Here is a 17,167-nt window from a genome sequence, read left to right as displayed (position 1 = left end):
CAAAGCCCTGAGGGTTAGGAGTCCCTGTACTGGGGGCATACATGGAACACATTCACGGTACTCACTGCACAGAACAGACCCACCTCTTTAGTGCTCATTCATTTTGTACTGTCTCTGAGAATCAGAAGTGTGGCCACATAAATCTTGTGGTATGTCTGGCTCTGATAAAGAAGTCTCGTTGGATTGATACAGTGACCAAGTGTGCTGCTAATGCTAGGAGACTTTGGAAACTTTACTCATTTGATATGCTGCCAGTACAAAGATCTAGTGGTATTGCTCTAAAAGGCCACAAAGCACCTTCAGGGATACGGCTTTCACCTGCCACTCAAGAGTCAGGCTGGAGCAGGAGGATCCGAGTTTGATGCCAGCCTGGTCTACAGAGTGACTTCCAGGACAGCCAGAACTATACAGAAACCCTGTCCCCCACCAAAAAAAGCCAGGGTGGGAAGGATGAGTGCCATAAGCCAACTAGTACAAGGTCATAGGCTGACAGGTTAATGAGGCCCAAAAATATTTCTATCTTCCAGGAAACCAAAGGGAGCTGAAGCTAATGCTCTTAGTAATCCATCTGCCTGAGGAAACTCATCAACAGGCAGATGAGGAAGAAAGGCCTACTTCTACATTCACAGGAGGGACTCAGGAGATGGGTCTGGATGAAGATGAGGTGCTGACCACATCCCTTTAGATTATCATTGGAAATGTCCATAAGCAAAATGCAATCAAACACCCTGACCTTTGAGGACACCTGAAAGCTAGCCCCAGGCAGCAGGTGTTTTTTGAGGGTGTGACTTCCCTCTAATGTCCCTGGGTCTCTTATCCCTATCCTAAGCTTGGAGCTTGTCTGAGCCCCAAGGTTGAGCTCAGGAACAACAAGCTCTCAGATCTAAAGACCAAGGAGTGTGACCACATGCCAAAGGAACCTGAGAGGATCTGTCAGTCAGCCGACACCTCAGTGCCGCCTTCCGGATTCCTTTTCACTTTATGTAAAAAAGTGATTGTTTATTTTATGTGTATGGGTGTTCTGTATGTGTGTGCAGTTCCCATGAACCCTGGAAGAGGGAGGGGAAACCCCTGGAATTGGAGTTACAGGTGGCTGTGACTGCTACAGGTGGAGTTACATGTGGGTGCTGGGAACCAAACCCAGGTCCTCTGAGGAGTAGCCAGTGCCCTTAACTGTTGAGCCGCTCCTCCAGCTTCTTATTTTTATTTTAAAGGGATAAATTGTAAGTTAGTCTAGATGGCAATTTCTCCTTGAAAGCATGAAATAAGTGAGATGGGTTAGTAGGTAGATGGGGAAGAGGTGGATTGGGAGGAGGAGAAAGTGAGTGCAGTCAAATGTTAATGGCATCTGGGGGTGGCATATGAGTATCTACTTCAAATTTTTTTTAATTCTTCAGAATAGCTGAACATTATCATTAAAGGAGCACTGGGAAAATGCCAAGATTCAAGCATACACGGAGTAACTGTGGGTCTCCAGCACTAAACTGCTGCAATAATGTTACTGGCTTCCGGCAACACCACTTAGCACCAGCGTGGCTGTTTGTGTGCAGTGTCCACGGACATGACTGCTTGCCAAGGCTATGGCCAGCCCCTTCCACGCTCCTTCTGTAAAAATCTTTTCCCTAGCAACCACTTAGCCCTATCAAGAATGCTTTTCCCTCATTGTTTGTTTATATTCTAACACAAATTCTATTTTCTCTTCTTTTACCATATTCTCCTCTAAGTTCTTGTACCTAAGTTCATGAAGCTCAGCTGAGGCATATATAAATTCTTCTGAGGGGTCAGTCTAGACTTTGCCTTCTTGAGAAAGCCTTGGCCACATTCCATGTGTGGACCAGGTCCATCAGGAGATTCTCTAGCACAAGCACTTGGACTATTTCTTTTGGCTCTGTCTCATCAGGGGAGAGACATGGCGAACTCTAATACTGTGGATTACTTCATCTGTGGCTGTGCTTTATTCAAGAGGGTCAGGTGCTGATGTGCCATGAACCTGCACATCATCGGTCGGCACAGAAAGGACCAGAACTGCAAGACGAATAGAGTTGCCAAGTCCCATTCATCCCCTGGAGTACAGAAGGAGGGACATGTAATCCCTAATAAAAGCTGGTACTGGGATGGTGGCGTGATGGAGTGGGCTGGAGGAACATGATCCTGAAGATAGGTGAACTTTCATAAATCTTTAGTTCTAATGTAAAGGATTATAGAAGAGTCAAAACAGTGGACTGTCTTGGAGGGACTGCTGGAGACCTCCTGCTACCCTGAGCACACACTGCTTACAAGAGGCCCTCGTCTTGGGAATGCAGTGGGACCCAGCACCCCTGCTTCCTCGCCAGCACAACAATCCCTATGTCCGCACCCCCACCCCAGCCCCCAATGGAATACTTCAAAATATGAAGCCACACCATGAAATCCATTTCCTTTTGGGGCTGTCTTGAACTCCTTTTCTCTCCTTCCTTTCCTGGCTGTCTTCTGTACAGTCTCCACGATCCTCCCCTCACACACTCACTGTCTTCCTGGCTTGCTTAATTCCTAGGTGTAAATCTCCTATCATGGTTTTTCCTGAATGGCTTCCGTATCTATGTTTCAGTTATAGTGTTTAGTGAATAAAATTCTATCTTTTCAAATCTTTATTTTTTAAATGTTTTTATTAGTATATATTAATTATACATAATAATGGGTTTCACTGACATTTTCATACATGTATAATGTATTTTGAGCATATTCACCCATTATCTTCTTACCCCCGTTCCCTCTCCCATTAATTTCCTCTTCTCAAGTCTTAGGAGTGTAGCTCAGTGGTATAGCACTTGCTTATCATGCATGCGGCCTTGGATTCAATCCCTAACACCACAACCAACCAACCAACCAACCAACCAACCACACAGTTCCAAGGCCACAAAAGTTACACAAAAGAATTTCTGAACATTTAAAATGCCATATAAAGTAAAATAAGGTTTTTGGGAGTTAATGCCTCAAAGCTGTTCTTTCCCACAAGTTATTTTCTCACATATACCCCCACCCCACAATACATACCACTACCACAGTTATCTAAGAGCTTCCACTCTATTTCATGTCCTCATAATCTGTGAAAGATGAAGTCTAATTTCTTCATTTCACACCATGAATCAATCAGAACAAAAGCTCTATCAATCCAAGGGGGCAATGAATTCCTTTCTCTTCCTAAAGATGTTTTTAACTTGTACCATCTCTCCCTTTCTAGGGGGTTAACTGTATAGTTAAAGTTCTAGATACCTGACCAATTTAAGATCTGTATCCTGGCTGGAATCTAGCAGTCTCTTCAAAAATGAGTTCTTTGAGCTTCTCCTTAGGTAAGTCATCCAATTCCATGTCAAACTTGAATGGTGCTTCAGCAATGGGCTTTAAAACAAAAGAGAGTATTTACTAATCACAAACGGTCACAGCCAGGGCAGTGATCTACTGATTTACAATGTGACTCAGATGGTCGAGTGTGGGACACAGTTCACTCTGCTGAAGAAGATGTAGAACTCTCATCTCCTTCTCTAGCACCCTGTCTGTATGCCATGTCCCACCATGAAGATAATGGACTAAACCTCAGAGATGGTAAGCCACATCAATTAAATGTTTTCCTTTATAAGAGTTGTGGTCATGGTGTTTCTTCATAGCAATAAAACCCTAAGACATCTTGATTTCCACATTCTTTCAGGAATCTTTTGTTTTCCCCCCATCTTAATTTGAACACTCGACTTGCTTCTTCCTACTTTATGAATAGGCTTCATTTTCTATGCACAGAAGTTCCCAAGTAGAGAAACATAAAATTTTAATTCACTTTGCATCTTCTTTTGTTATCCTTGAGGGAATAAAGCTTAAAATGGAGCCTGCAAGAGGATCCAGAGAAGCAAGGCACTGGGCCTGCTCTGGAGAAAACATGGCATGGAGTATATGCAAGCCCGCTTTCAGGAGCTATCACACCCACCTCTGGATTCATCAACTCTTACCATAAGCACTTTGTCCTGTCTCTGGGGAACAGCTCTGCCATGGGCCATTCCAATTTCTAGCTGTGGTAGGACAGGCTCATGTTTGAATACTTGGTCCCCAGTTGGTGGAACGGTTTGGGAAGGATTAGGAGATGTGGCCTTGTTGGAGGAGGTGTGTCACAGGAAAGGGCTTTGAGGTTTTAGAAGACTTACACCATTCTGAGGTGCCTCCCTCTGCCTGGTGGTTGTGTCTCAAGATGTGAGCTCTCACCTACTGCTCCAGTGCCATGTCTGCCTGCCGCCATGAGGGTCACGGACTCAAAACATCTGGAGCTGTAAGCCCCAAATTAAACACTTTCCTCTATAAGCTGCCTTGGTCATGGTGTTTTATCACAGTCACAGAAAAGTAACAACATTAGCCTTGGTCCCACCTCCCTCCTTCCATGCTCATCAGTGGTGCAGCTGTCCCTCTTTGTACATGCACTGCTCTACCTGCTGTGATTGACAGTGCTCATTCTCAAGCAGAGGAGGTGGGTATGCCATTACGTTCTTCACGAAAATCTTGACAAGGGCATGGCAAGAGCTTCTGCTGACTACTGAACATCTCTGATGCAGCAGCCAGGAGCACAGGCTCTTACCTCATCACTTGGGTCATAATACTGCTCCAGGTATGGGTGGGCCAGAGCCTGTTCAACTTCAATCCTCTTGTGAGGGTTAAATGTCAACATTTTATCCAGTAAGTCCAGAGCTACAAAGAGAAAGGATTTTGCAGTGGTGAGAAGCAGAACTCATTAGCAAATGTTTTCCATCTTCTATTGAACTGACTCTCATGTGGGCATCACTGTTAAATCTCTCTTTAAAAACTGTATGTGTGAGTGTTTTACATGCATGCTGTGTACCACGTGAGTGTCACGTACACAGAGGTCAGAAGAGGAAGTTGGATCCCCCTGGGGCTGGAGTTACAGGTGGTTGTGAGCTGCCATGTGGGTACAGGAAGTTGAACTTGGGTCCTCTAGGAAGAGCAGCTGGTGTTCTTAACTACTTAGGCATCTCTCCAGTCTTATTGTAAATCTCTTGCAACCATGTGAACCTAAGTGCTGAGCACATGGCAATCACAGATGCCAATGCTCAGAAAAGAATGGATAGCCAAAGGAGAAAAGTGAAGACTAGGGTTCAAACCCAGGATGGCTTACTAAATAAACTCTGACATTTCCTATATTACTCAGCTGTGTAGGTATCAAAAGTATAGAGCTGGGGATATGGCTCAGTAAAGTACTTGCCTATAACCACAGCACATGAATTCGGATCTCCAGCATCCACATGAAAAAGCTAGGCTCAACAGTGGGATTACTAGTGCAAGGAGACAGAGTTAAAAAGATCCAAGAGGCTTGCCGGTCAGTCATTCTAGCTGAATTGGTGAGCTACAAGTCCAGAGAAGTGAAAAGCGATTCAGAAAGACGCAACAAAGACCTCTGGCTTCCACAAGCATATAAATAAGGAAAGGCACCCACACAGCCATGTGTGCAGACATTCATATACTATACCCATAAACCCAAATAAGGTAGAAAGCAACTAGAGACACCTGATGCCAACCTCCATAAAAATGCACACAAAAATGTGTGCATATGTGTACATATATGCACACACACACACACACACACACACACAGCTTTTTAGAGAATGCGACACTAAAACACGGCAAAACCCCAACTATGCGCAAAGTTAGTAAAGCCTCTAGTCGTCCCCCCCCCCCCCCCCCCCCAGACAGGGTTTCTCTGTGTAGTTTTGGTGCCTTTCTCACTTTGTAGACCAGGCTGGCCTCGAACTCACAGAGCTCCTCCTGCCTCCCAAGTGCTGGGATTAAAGGCGTGCACCACCACCGCCCAGTTAAAGCCTCTATTGTTAAAGTGATTTCTCAGTTACTTACAGGTAGCAACACCACCCTCACCCATCTGCAAATTGGCACATACAGGTCCCCCACCACCACCCCCCAGAACAGCATGCATGGTCAGGAACTCAGGCAACCCCAAGTGTCCTCAAGATGTGTGAGATATGTGTTGATCCCTGTTGTCTGTATCAGGGAAAGACCCACCTTACTTCCTGCTCCTCACTTCTAAGAGCCCCACAATTCTTCCCTAAGGTTTTCCTTGAAGCAACTGAAAGTAATCTGGTTGGATGTGATGGCACTTGCCTACAAACTCAGACTCAGGAGGCTAAGGCAGGAGGACTGTGAGTTTAAAATCGGTCTGGGCTAGATACACAAACTCCCCCCCCCCAAAAAAAAAAAACCAACCGAGCAAAGCCAAAAACCTATGCCACAACAAGGTCGTCTGCCTAGTTATGATACTAATTGTCTAGAAAGTCTGAGAGATTATACCCAAATTCTAACAGTATTATTCGTAAGCCTGTGGGATACTTCCAGTCAGTTCAAACTTGTTGGCTTTCTGAAAGGAAGCTCTTTTTTTTTTTTTTTTTTTGGTTTTTCGAGACAGGGTTTCTCTGTGTAGCTTTGCGCCTTTCCTGGGACTCACTTGGTAGCCCAGGCTGGCCTCGAACTCACAGAGATCCGCCTGCCTCTGCCTCCCGAGTGCTGGGATTAAAGGCGTGCGCCACCACCGCCCGGCAAAAGGAAGCTCTTTTTTTTTTTTTTTTTTTTTTTTTGGTTTTTTCGAGACAGGGTTTCTCTGTGTAGCTTTGTGCCTTTCCTGGAACTCACTTGGTAGCCCAGGCTGGCCTCGAACTCACAGAGATCCGCCGGCCTCTGCCTTCCGAGTGCTGGGATTAAAGGCGTGCGCCACCACCGCCCGGCAAAAGGAAGCTCTTTTAAGGCAAACAGATAATTTGCAGCTAACGCATTTCTAAGACACATCCATTAGTTTCTTCCAGTTAAAGTTTAGGTCCTTAAACCACTAAGTAAAGTGTTCAAAAGATGATACCTTCCCTATTTTAAAAATAACTAAATCTCAGACGCCTTTACCATAAGCATGATTTCTGCATTATTCACAGCTATCAAAGGACAAAAAGAGAGAAGTGGGAGCGGCTGGCAAGTGCTGATACCACAATCAGAGAGCTCCTCTCCCCACACCACAGACCTGTGGTCACTACTCAGATAGTGTGAATCATGGCTGCCCATGTGTCTGCTTTCTTCCACGGTTTATTTCCCACGCAAGACTGGATGCCCCTTGGAAGCTGAGATCATATCTGACTAGAATCACCAATACCTCACAATTCCACATTTTCTAGTACTTTAAAAGGTTATACATACATAGCCAGCCGACTCCCATTCTTTTGCCTTTCCTATCCTTGTCCTAGCCACATCCTGGGAAAGCCAACTAGCTCTCCAGGTCTATCTTAGCCATTTAGTTAGATCCTCATCTTGCATCAACACTGAAACTTCAACTTGAGTTTCTGAACAGGGCCAGAGAAAACAATCTAATTCTAAAAACTGCCACAGTAACAGTGCTCTTCACACCATCTGACCTTGGAACCCCTTTAATAACCATTACAACTTACTGAAGATATGCTACTTTGAGAGCTGATGCACAAGAGTCAAGTTCAAAGATAGCAAGAGTGCCTCAAAACCACTACCACGGATCTATTACCCCCCCTTTTTTTATTAAGAGATTTCCTATTCATTTTACATACCAACCAGATTCCCCTCTCCTCCCACTCCCCAGCCTTCCCTCACAACCCCACCTCCTCCAAAGCAAGGTCTCCCATAGGGAGTCAGCAGAGCCTAGTACATTCAGCTGAGGCAGGTCCAGGTCCATCCTCCCTGCACCAAGGCTGTGCAAAGCATCCCCCCATAGGCACTAGGCTCCAAAAAGTCAGCTCACGCACCAGGGACAGGACCCGATCCCACTGCCTGGGGGCCTTCTAAATAGTTCAAGCTAAACAACTGTCTTGCCTATCCAGAGGGCCCAGTCTAGTACCATGGGGGCTCCTCAGCTATTGGTCCACAGTTCATGCAGTTCCACTAGTTTGGCTGGTTGTCTCTGTACATTTTCCCATTGTGATCTCGGATCTATTTTTAAAAGCAGTTGATTCAGATCATAGCTCCAGTAAGTACATGAGTACTCTTCTTCAAGAAAGTTGATGCATTCCAAATGTAGCAGAAATGCTTTAAGTAGATATCTTATTTTGTCACACAGAATAGCACAAAGCTTGTACTGAGTTTAGGATTTAATTTAGTGAGAACTTTTGCTATTTTGTCAAAGGTATCCTTCCTTGCACCTGACAACATTTTTAGTGTGAAGTTATGGTAATAGAGGAGCCCAGGGATGGCATTAGTGCCACACAGACTGCCATCTTAGTGACGGTAGTCATAGTTATCAGCACCTCAGTACCATGAAGTATATGGTGATGCAAAGGATCCTGCAATAATACTCTAATAGTTCTGCATTGACTGTAGTTCTAACTTCATGGATACCCTCAGAGTCCTGGGGTGAGGGAGGCTCTGGGGTCTAAGGAACACACTATTCAGAATAGTTAGCTATAGCACAAAAATCCAGATTTTCTACCTCATCAAACCACAGAGTCCTGGTTTAAAAGCCTACTCCTCTTGTGGATTGAAGTGTAGATAGCCCTTCCTGCTGATTGCTCCCAGAAGTGATATCCCTGGACTTCTCCGTACTCAGTCAACCTTGCCCACTGAACTTGTATCACAAGTCGTGGCCCTCCAGTGGTCCAGTCATTTCTGCCTCCACTTTCCATTTCAAACTTCACTCCCACTTTCTGTTTTAATCATGCCCCTCCCAGTCTTGGTGCGAGTGCAGGTATACCCATCTGCGGGGATTGTCTCCACAGGTATACAACCCTGGGTGTCAGCTCTCCCCTTTCTCTGTATGTACCAGGTTAACTGACCAACCAGTTTCTGGAGATTCTCCTGTTATCTCCAAATTCCATCACAGGAAAGCAGGGATTACAGTTTTCCTGGGCTGCTATGACTGGTTTTACATGGCTGTAGGAATCTGAACTAAGGTCCTTTACTTTAATCAAGTACTTTAGTGAGAGGTCTCACCAGACCTCTATTATTATTATTATTATTTTAATTTTTTCAAGACAGGGTTCCTCTGTGTAGTTTTGGTGCCTGTCCTGGATCTCGCTCTGTAGATCAGGTTGGCCTTGAACTCACGGAGATCCACCTGGCTCTGCCTTCCAAGTGCTGGGATTCAAGGTATGCGCCACTGTCGCCCAGCTTATTTTTTAAAGGAAAAAAACATTATGAATTTTATTATGTGTGTGTTTGCCTGTATGTATGTTTGTGTACCAACAGTGGGCTTAGTACCTGCTGAGGTCAGAGGAGGGTGTGAGATTCTGTGGAACTAGTGTAACAGGTGGTTGTGAGCCACCATGAGGATGCTGGGAACTGAACCCAGGTTCTCTGCAGGAGCACTAAGTGCTCTAACCTGCTGAGCCATCTCTCCAGCCCTTCAATTACCCTTACATAGTCATCAATACTCCCCTAACTGGAAAACCAACCCAGATTTTTCAGTCTATATATTGCTAGGCACTTACTTATTTGTTGTACATATGGACCATTCTCCATTTTTTAAAGTGTTTTTCAAAGCCCATGGGTTAAGCAACATTCAAAGCAGTCTTTAGACTGAGGTGATCAAGTTCCAGAATAAATACAACTCTGTGGCACTAACACCATGTTAGTTTAGGATTCTAATTATGACTCACATATGCAATATTGGAGTCCGAAAGACTCCCAAATAGTTGATGTGAACAACACTGGATTTTTGTTTGTTTGTGAGACAGGGTTCTTTCTAAAAGTAACTATTATGGTGTGTTCCCTTCCATATTACAGTTAATATTGGAATGCTTTAAATGCTATTCAGTTTAGACATATTCTCCACATCTGATCAGTTTAATGTTATGTTTTAAACCTTGAACATAACCTAAAATTTTTGTCTGAGTGTGTGTGCAAGCTCATACGCGAGGATGCCAAGGTGTATGTGGAGGTCAAGAGGACAATGTCCACGAGTTATTTCTCTCCTTCTACTATGTAGGCCCAGGGGATCAAACTAGGTTGTCAGGCTTGACAGAGAAGCCCTATTGCTGGCTTTAAATTGTTTTAAACTTTATGTGACCAAATTTACTTTTTTCATATTTGCTTTCTTATCTTTAAATGAGTCTTATCAAATACTGACCCATTTATGTGTATGGATGTTTTGCCTGCAAGTGTATCTGAGTACCAAGTGCATGCTTGGTGCCCACGGAAGCCAGAAGGTGTCAGGTCCCCTGAACTGGAGTAACAATTCTATGTGGGTGCTGGGAATCAAACCTGGGTCCTATGGAAGAGCGATCAGTGCTCTTAACCATGGAGTCATCTACATCCAGTCCTTCTTGGTTTGTGTTTAAAGCTTAGGAAGAGAGTAAATATAGAATTCAGAAAAACAGGAATATCCTAATATTGTTCTTAACAGTATGAATTAAAAAATTCTTTTAAGATTTGTTGTTTTATGTGTATTTTGCCTGTATGCATGTATGCACTACATGTGTGCCTGGTATACTCAGAGGTCAGAAGAGGCACTGGATACCCTGGCACTGGAGTTGCGGATGGTTGTGAGCTGCAACGTGGGTGCTGGGAACTGAACCTGGATACTCTGCAAGAACAGCTAGTGCTCTAACTGCTGAGCCACCTCTCCAGCTTCACAGCACCATTTAAAACTGCATTTGATCACAGATTCTTTAGGAATTCATTTTCACCTATAAGCAATAATTTAAACCAATTTATTCCAAGTAAAGATTCAACTTCCTAGTATCATCTGCTGTAATACTCATTTCTTCCCCTTCACTGAAGTCACCTTGGAGAGGATTCTAAACTAAGACTCCTTTGAAGAAGAAACCTGCAGCATTACTGGCTCAAAAGATTCAGCATTAAAACTTTCAACAACCACATAAAAAATGCTCAATTTTCCCACCCTCACCCCACCCCAGGGTTCTCTGTGTAGCCCTGGCTGGTGAGAGATCTGCCTGCCTCTGCCTCCTGAGTGCTAGGATTAAAGGAGTGCCCCCACCCCAACATTCAATTTAATTCTTAAAGTTAAACGAATTAAATACCACACCCATCCTCAATGTTGGCAGACCCAAAAGGTGAGTACCTAGAATTGTTAGAACGTAAGATCCAAACTGCCCAACTTCCTTCCACAGAAACTCAACCCATGCATGTTTTGCTCTAGGTCCCACAGCCTTGACCAAATAAGTTAAACTCTCGATGCCCGCTATTTTGATAAGCTTTTTTTTAAGGGTAGGGAAAGGAGAATAATTACTGACTGTTCAGTGTTCATATATTGTAAAGATGAGTACTTTCCCTCATATTCAATAGTTCCTTTTTCTATTGAGTTAATGTAGTGATATTTTGTTTGTGCCCTAACAAATAAAGCTTGCATGGAGATCAGTATGGAGCTAGCCACCAGAGGCCAGGCAGTGGTGGCACACACCTTTAATCTCAGCACTTGGAATCTCATGCCTTTGATCCCAGTACTTGGGAGGAGGAAACAGAAAGTGATATGGCTGGGTGGAGAGAGGAAGTGGTAAAGCGGGGTGGAGACAGGAGCTCGCCCCTTTCATTTAAGGATACCTAGAGGTAAGAAGTCTTTCTAGTGGTCGCTGCTCTGCTTCTCTGATCTTTCAGCTTTCACCTTGATAGCTGACTCTGGGCTTTTATTATTAAGACCAATTACAATTCGTGCTATAAGTTATCACTATTTATCCTTAAAACCTCTACTATTTCAACTTGAAAATTGAAATCTCGAGTTCTCTGATATCATTCATTGTTTTATGTCATTTTCGAACAAATCAGGGCTATTAGCTTCCTATAGTGAGGTTCTTATTGTTGATTTTACGTCCAGGGCTGTAGCAGCCAGGACGGTACAGAACTACTCAGGGATTAAACATAACACAGCTCTTTGCAGTTGCTCCTATCAATGGGAGGATTGCATTTCCTATCTTCTGCACTAGCTGACAGTATACTTTGATTTGACCCACTAAGCATGACAGATCATGGTTAGACCTCATCTCTAAAAGATCTTGCAGCTTCTGATGCCTTCTTCTGCAATGTTCTTGCCACCAGAAGCCTCGTCTAGTACCACAGTGAGGAGAAACTACAAGAAAGAGCACCAACAGCAAGGTATGGTGAGGCTACCCTGGACCACTCCACTGGAGGGGAGCCAGGAACCTCCCTGCCTAGCTGAACCAGCAAATGAACAAATACCCAGGTGTTATTCCAAGCCCCAAGTTTTGGAGTGGCTTGTTCAACAGTTAAAAACAATAAACGTAACTCATGTGAGCTTCAATGTCCATTATGAGGCTGGATAAGGATGCTTACAGGTAATCCCCACAAGAGAACACTATGCACACGTTTATAAAGCTGCTGATATGTAAAGATCTTCAAAATACATAAATGAGAGAGTTTCAGTCTTGGGATCTTAGAATCCAGAGTTAAGGATTTTCACATAATCCTATGATATAAATACTATTACCTTCATATTATAAATGAGAAAACAGAGGCCTAGAGACACTAAGCAGTTTCAGGTTAGTGTCTGGGCTGCCAAGCCTGTGCTCTATCTTCCTCAGGGCAGCCTCCAGCCATCTCTCCATCCTCCATGCTTTAGAGTCGCCCAACAGCTGAACCCGGTCATAAACATGCCACCCAAAGTTATTTTGAGATTCTCATTATTCATTATCTACGATAACCTACTGCACTGTATCAGAGATGTAAAGTTTCTCCTATAACCAAAGTAAATTATAACGAATATTTTTGAACCCTAAGTTGGGTCCATCCATGTTACTGGGCTGAGGAAACAGCAGAGTAGGTAGAGTGTTTGCCTGGACATCTTGAGAACCTGATTTCCACCCCCAGAATGCACTAAAGGCTGGGAGGATAAACAGATTCTGGGGCTTGCTGGCCAGCTAGAGACACTGTCAAAAAAGGTGGATGGTGCCTGAGAAATGACATCTGAGGTTGTTCTCTTGTCTTATACGACTATCAGACACAATTCTATTAACAATGATGTTTAAGAAAACAATGTTAGGAAGCAAATTTCACCTTTTAAAAATACTCCTGAAATTTAAAACCTATTACAAGAATGTATAAGGGTTTACACTTTGAAAATATAAATTTAAGGTAAAATGTGTAAGTACATTTTCAGCCATAAAGATACAAAGATGAGCAGTGTTGTGCTGGTGAGCTGTGAGCTGCTCCTTAGCCTGTTCAGATCCTCTTTTCTACACTGTTCAGTTATACCAATTGATGGTGAGTGCGCGCGCTAGAGAGAGAGCGAGAGAGAGAGAGAGAGAGAGAGAGAGAGAGAGAGAGAGAGAGAGGGGGGGGGGGGGGAGGGAGGGGGGGAGAGGGAGGGAGGGAGGGAGGGAGAGGGAGGGAGGGAGGGAGGAGGGGGGAAGAGAGAGAGAATGAGCACTCACTTCAATAGTTAGTCTTAACAATGTCAACACCACCTGGTGAAGAGACGGACATAAGAAACTATTTATCAGGTTCATTACAAGAGCAGTCCACAATCTTACTCAATGAACCATCTTTCCAGCCTAGCACATTTTAAATAAAGAATTACCCAACAGTTATAATTTGCTGAGTTTTCAGGCTGGAACCTAATAACTTAGTCAATATAATAAGCAACCTAAAGCTAAGCTTAAGGAAAAAATTATCAATAAAGTAAGATTTACCTTTGGAGTCAGCATTTGGGAACAGCCTGTTCCACGGCACCTTATTTTTGTGCGGAAGAGAAAGCAAGTAGTTTCTAGCTTTTAAATTTATTATACAATTCAGATCTTCCTGTGATGGAGATCCAAGAATTCCTATTAGACAGAATATTAGCTGTTAATGGTCAGGATAGGAACAAATTACCACATACATCAGTTACAGCACAGAAGAGACTCTGCACTTAAGGGTTTCTTACCACTGCCTGCTAATCGCCCTGCACTATAAGTTTTTACAAAAAGATATTTAGCCAGGCAGCAGTGGCACACACCTTTAATCCCAGCACTCAGGAGGCAGAGCCAGGTACAGGTATCTGTGAGTTTGAGGCCAGCCTGGTCTACAGAGCGAGATCCAGGACAGGCACCAAAACTACACAGAGAAAACCCTGTCTCAAAAACAAAACAAAACAAAACAAACAAAACTTTAGTATTTTTAATTTAGAGAAAATTTAAACAAAACAAACAACAACAACCAAAAACAAAACAAAACAAAAAACTCATGTCTATAGTGAGTCTGATGTAACCATGCTCAAGAACTTACCCAGGATGTGATTCAGCTGGTCAAGGTAATGCTTCCCTGGGAAGATAGGCCTGTTGGAGAGCATCTCTGCCAGGATGCAGCCCACAGACCAAATATCAATGGACTTGGTATAACCCTGCAACAGGAAGGGAGAAAAGACAGAGTAATAGAATGTGGTGTGCACAACAACACAATGAGATCTTATATGACAGCCATGTGGTAGATGAGAGTCTGAGCATCTCCTTTGAGACTCCTATTTTGAAATACATGGATATAGAATGAAAAACAGTAATCAGGCTTTCTTAAGAGATGCTGCTGGAGGGTGCTGGTGCACGCCTTTAGCCCCAGCACTAATGAGGCAGAGGCAGGTAGATGTCGTGAGTTCTAGGCCAACCTGGTCTACAAAGCGAGTTCCAGGACAGCCAGGGCTACACAGAGAAACCTTGTCTCTAAAAGCAAAAACAAACAAACAAACAAAAGTCCCCCCCCCAGCCCCCCCAAAGAAATCCGAGTAGGGGAGGGAGTAGTAACACTCACTGTTTATGTCATTTAACTCGTTTTTTATGAACTTGCAAATAAACTTATATGGACACTGAAAAACCTCCACCTGCAGTGGTGCTGGCGCCAACATTCTCATCTTCTCTATTACTTAGGTATAAAATTTTTTAAAAGAAGTTTGTTCAAAGTTCTGTAATTATTTTATTTCATTTTAACAATAGTACAAGATGCTTCTATATAAGGAAAACAAGCTGAATTACAAGCTGAAAATGTTAGATATAGTAATAAATGAAAAGAGAAATGTAACAACAAGAGGAAAAAAAGGAGTCAACCACTAAAACTGAAGAGCTGACTTGGAAAGACAGTTATGTTACTGCCAATGTAAAGTAAGAGAAACATTTGAGAGATTAATGAAAAGGAAATTTCATAGTCAAACTATTAACTTCAGTGTTCTAGAAATGACGCAGAAACTGCACATGAGCATCACCCGTCATCAGCACAAATAGCTTTGCCTTCTGATATATCGGAAGTTAGCACTGTTTCTGTGCATCCACATTAAACGCACGACACAGAAGTCACGTCCTTAGAAAGCGCCACACTCCTCACAAACAGCATGGATCAGAGTGGGTCATATGCTGTGCTAAGATGCTGTGACTGTGGTTCATAGCCACATTGGGCACCTTACACCACTGCCTGTAATTCCATCTCCTGAGGAGCCAATGCCTTCTTCTGATATCTTTGGGCACCACACATGTGCACAAACCCATACAGACACACAACAACAAAACCAAAAAGCCGTCGGGCGGTAGTGGCACACGCCTTTAATCCCAGCACTTGGGAGGCAGAGGCAGGTAGATCTCTGTGAGTTCGAGGCCAGCCTGGTCTACAGAGAGAGTTCCAGGACAGGCTCCAAAAGCTACACAGAAAAACCTTGTCTCAAAAAACAAAAAACAAAACAAACAAACAAAAAAGTCTTTGGCAAAAGACACAGTCAATAAGACAAAAAGACAGCCTACAGAATGGGAAAAGATCTTCACCAAAAGGCCTACCAGAAAAAAAAGAAACCCAAACAGAAGCTCAATGTCCTGAACAGCCCTCACTTTTGCCTGCTGGCTTATAATTCTAACAAAGAATGCATACATACTTCATTTTTTCCAGTCATGTGTGTTTGTTATTTGTGACAAGGTCTTAATAGCCCAGGCTGGCCTTAAATTTGTGGCAATTCTCATACCTTTGCTCCTGAGTGCTGGGATTATGCCTGACTGCCTCCCCCTCCATTCCTCCCTCCTTTCCTGTTCTTTTGAGAGGTTTCTCTTGTAGCCTGTGCTGTCCTAGAATTTGCTATGCAGAATCACAGAGATCTGCCTGCCCTTGCCTCCTGAATGCCAGGATCAAAGGTATGCACCACCACATATTACCACAGTCCAGATTGTTGGGTTTTTGTTTTATTTTTTGAGACAGGGTTTCTCTGTATAGCCCTGGCTGTCCTGCAACTTGCTGTGGAGACCAGATTGACCTTGAAATCAAAGATATCCGCTTGCCTCTGCCTCTTGAGTGTTGGGATTAAAGGTATGCACCACCACTGCCTGGCTCCCAAGACCCAGATCTTGTTAGCAGAGTTTGGATGACCTGGATCTATTACTCTTCACAGCAAATCAGTGAAGAGGAGGATGGATTTCATTCTGAAACGTATCTACCCTGTATTTTCAAGTGGTTACTATTCTTTCCACACCCAGTAATTTTGCTGAAGAGAAATTCTTCATTATTAGGTAATATAAAGTTTGTAAAACAGCTCTGGAACATATTCACAGAAACACGAATTACTAGAAACTGTAACAATATAAAAGCAGGTGTGGAAGCTTCCACAGGCAGTGCCTTAGTACTACAGACAAGGGAGGACACAGACCTTTACGGTCACCATGACTGAAGACAGTAAACCCTAAGGCCCAAAAGTTCAATTCTGAGAAGGATTAAGCAGCAATCTGGCTATGGCCAGATACACCAGACTGAAGGATGGAGACCAAGGTTTATAGCTATTGCTTCTTTTTCTTACCTTGGAATTCAACATAATTTCTGGAGCTCTGTACCAACGTGTGGCTACGTACTCTGTCAAGAACCCTGTGTGATCATGATCCGGATCTGCAACACGGGCAAGGCCAAAGTCACAGATCTAAGGGGAAAAAGTGGGATACCATTTTAGAGATACTGAGGAGCTAATATCAAAACACTATGAAAATAAAAAAGGCAATAGCAGTAACAAGAATTGTAACGAGAGTATGCTACCAATCCTATGTTAGACACCTTTCTGGACACTACAAACTCATTCTGAGGTGATGACAGACCACATGCTAGAGGGGAGCAAACAGGCACAATCTGACAACCGTGTTTGGATTTCATCACCACCAGCGACTGTGAGTGCACAGAAAAACCATCATGGGGGTGGTGGTGGTGGAGAGGTGTGCAATAGTGA

At 43.5% G+C, this 17,167-nt stretch overlaps 1 protein-coding gene across 2 annotated transcripts in view; it reads right to left on the bottom strand.

Moving 5' to 3' along the window:
- Mapk1 (mitogen-activated protein kinase 1) overlaps positions 1–17,167 on the bottom strand; it is a 63,739-nt gene that overhangs the window by 2,690 nt on the left and 43,882 nt on the right. The window contains exons 4-8 of one of the 2 annotated variants that reach the window (XM_052739996.1): positions 16,751–16,867; positions 14,221–14,335; positions 13,647–13,778; positions 4,595–4,704; positions 3,258–3,378 (exon numbers count right to left, since the gene is read on the bottom strand). In XM_052739996.1, the coding sequence (XP_052595956.1) occupies positions 3,262–3,378; positions 4,595–4,704; positions 13,647–13,778; positions 14,221–14,335; positions 16,751–16,867 (591 nt within the window). In that variant the 3' untranslated portion in view covers positions 3,258–3,261. Of the gene's footprint in view, positions 1–3,252; positions 3,379–4,594; positions 4,705–13,646; positions 13,779–14,220; positions 14,336–16,750; positions 16,868–17,167 lie in introns of both variants that reach the window. The other variant, XM_052739995.1, reaches the window with a different exon arrangement.

This window comes from Peromyscus californicus, unplaced genomic scaffold (genome assembly GCF_007827085.1).
Source record: "Peromyscus californicus insignis strain IS unplaced genomic scaffold, ASM782708v3 Scaffold_16__1_contigs__length_79575227, whole genome shotgun sequence".
Taxonomy (NCBI): domain Eukaryota; kingdom Metazoa; phylum Chordata; class Mammalia; order Rodentia; family Cricetidae; genus Peromyscus; species Peromyscus californicus.
Note: the sequence above shows the minus strand (reverse complement) of the source record. Positions and strands in the feature narration are given on the sequence as shown.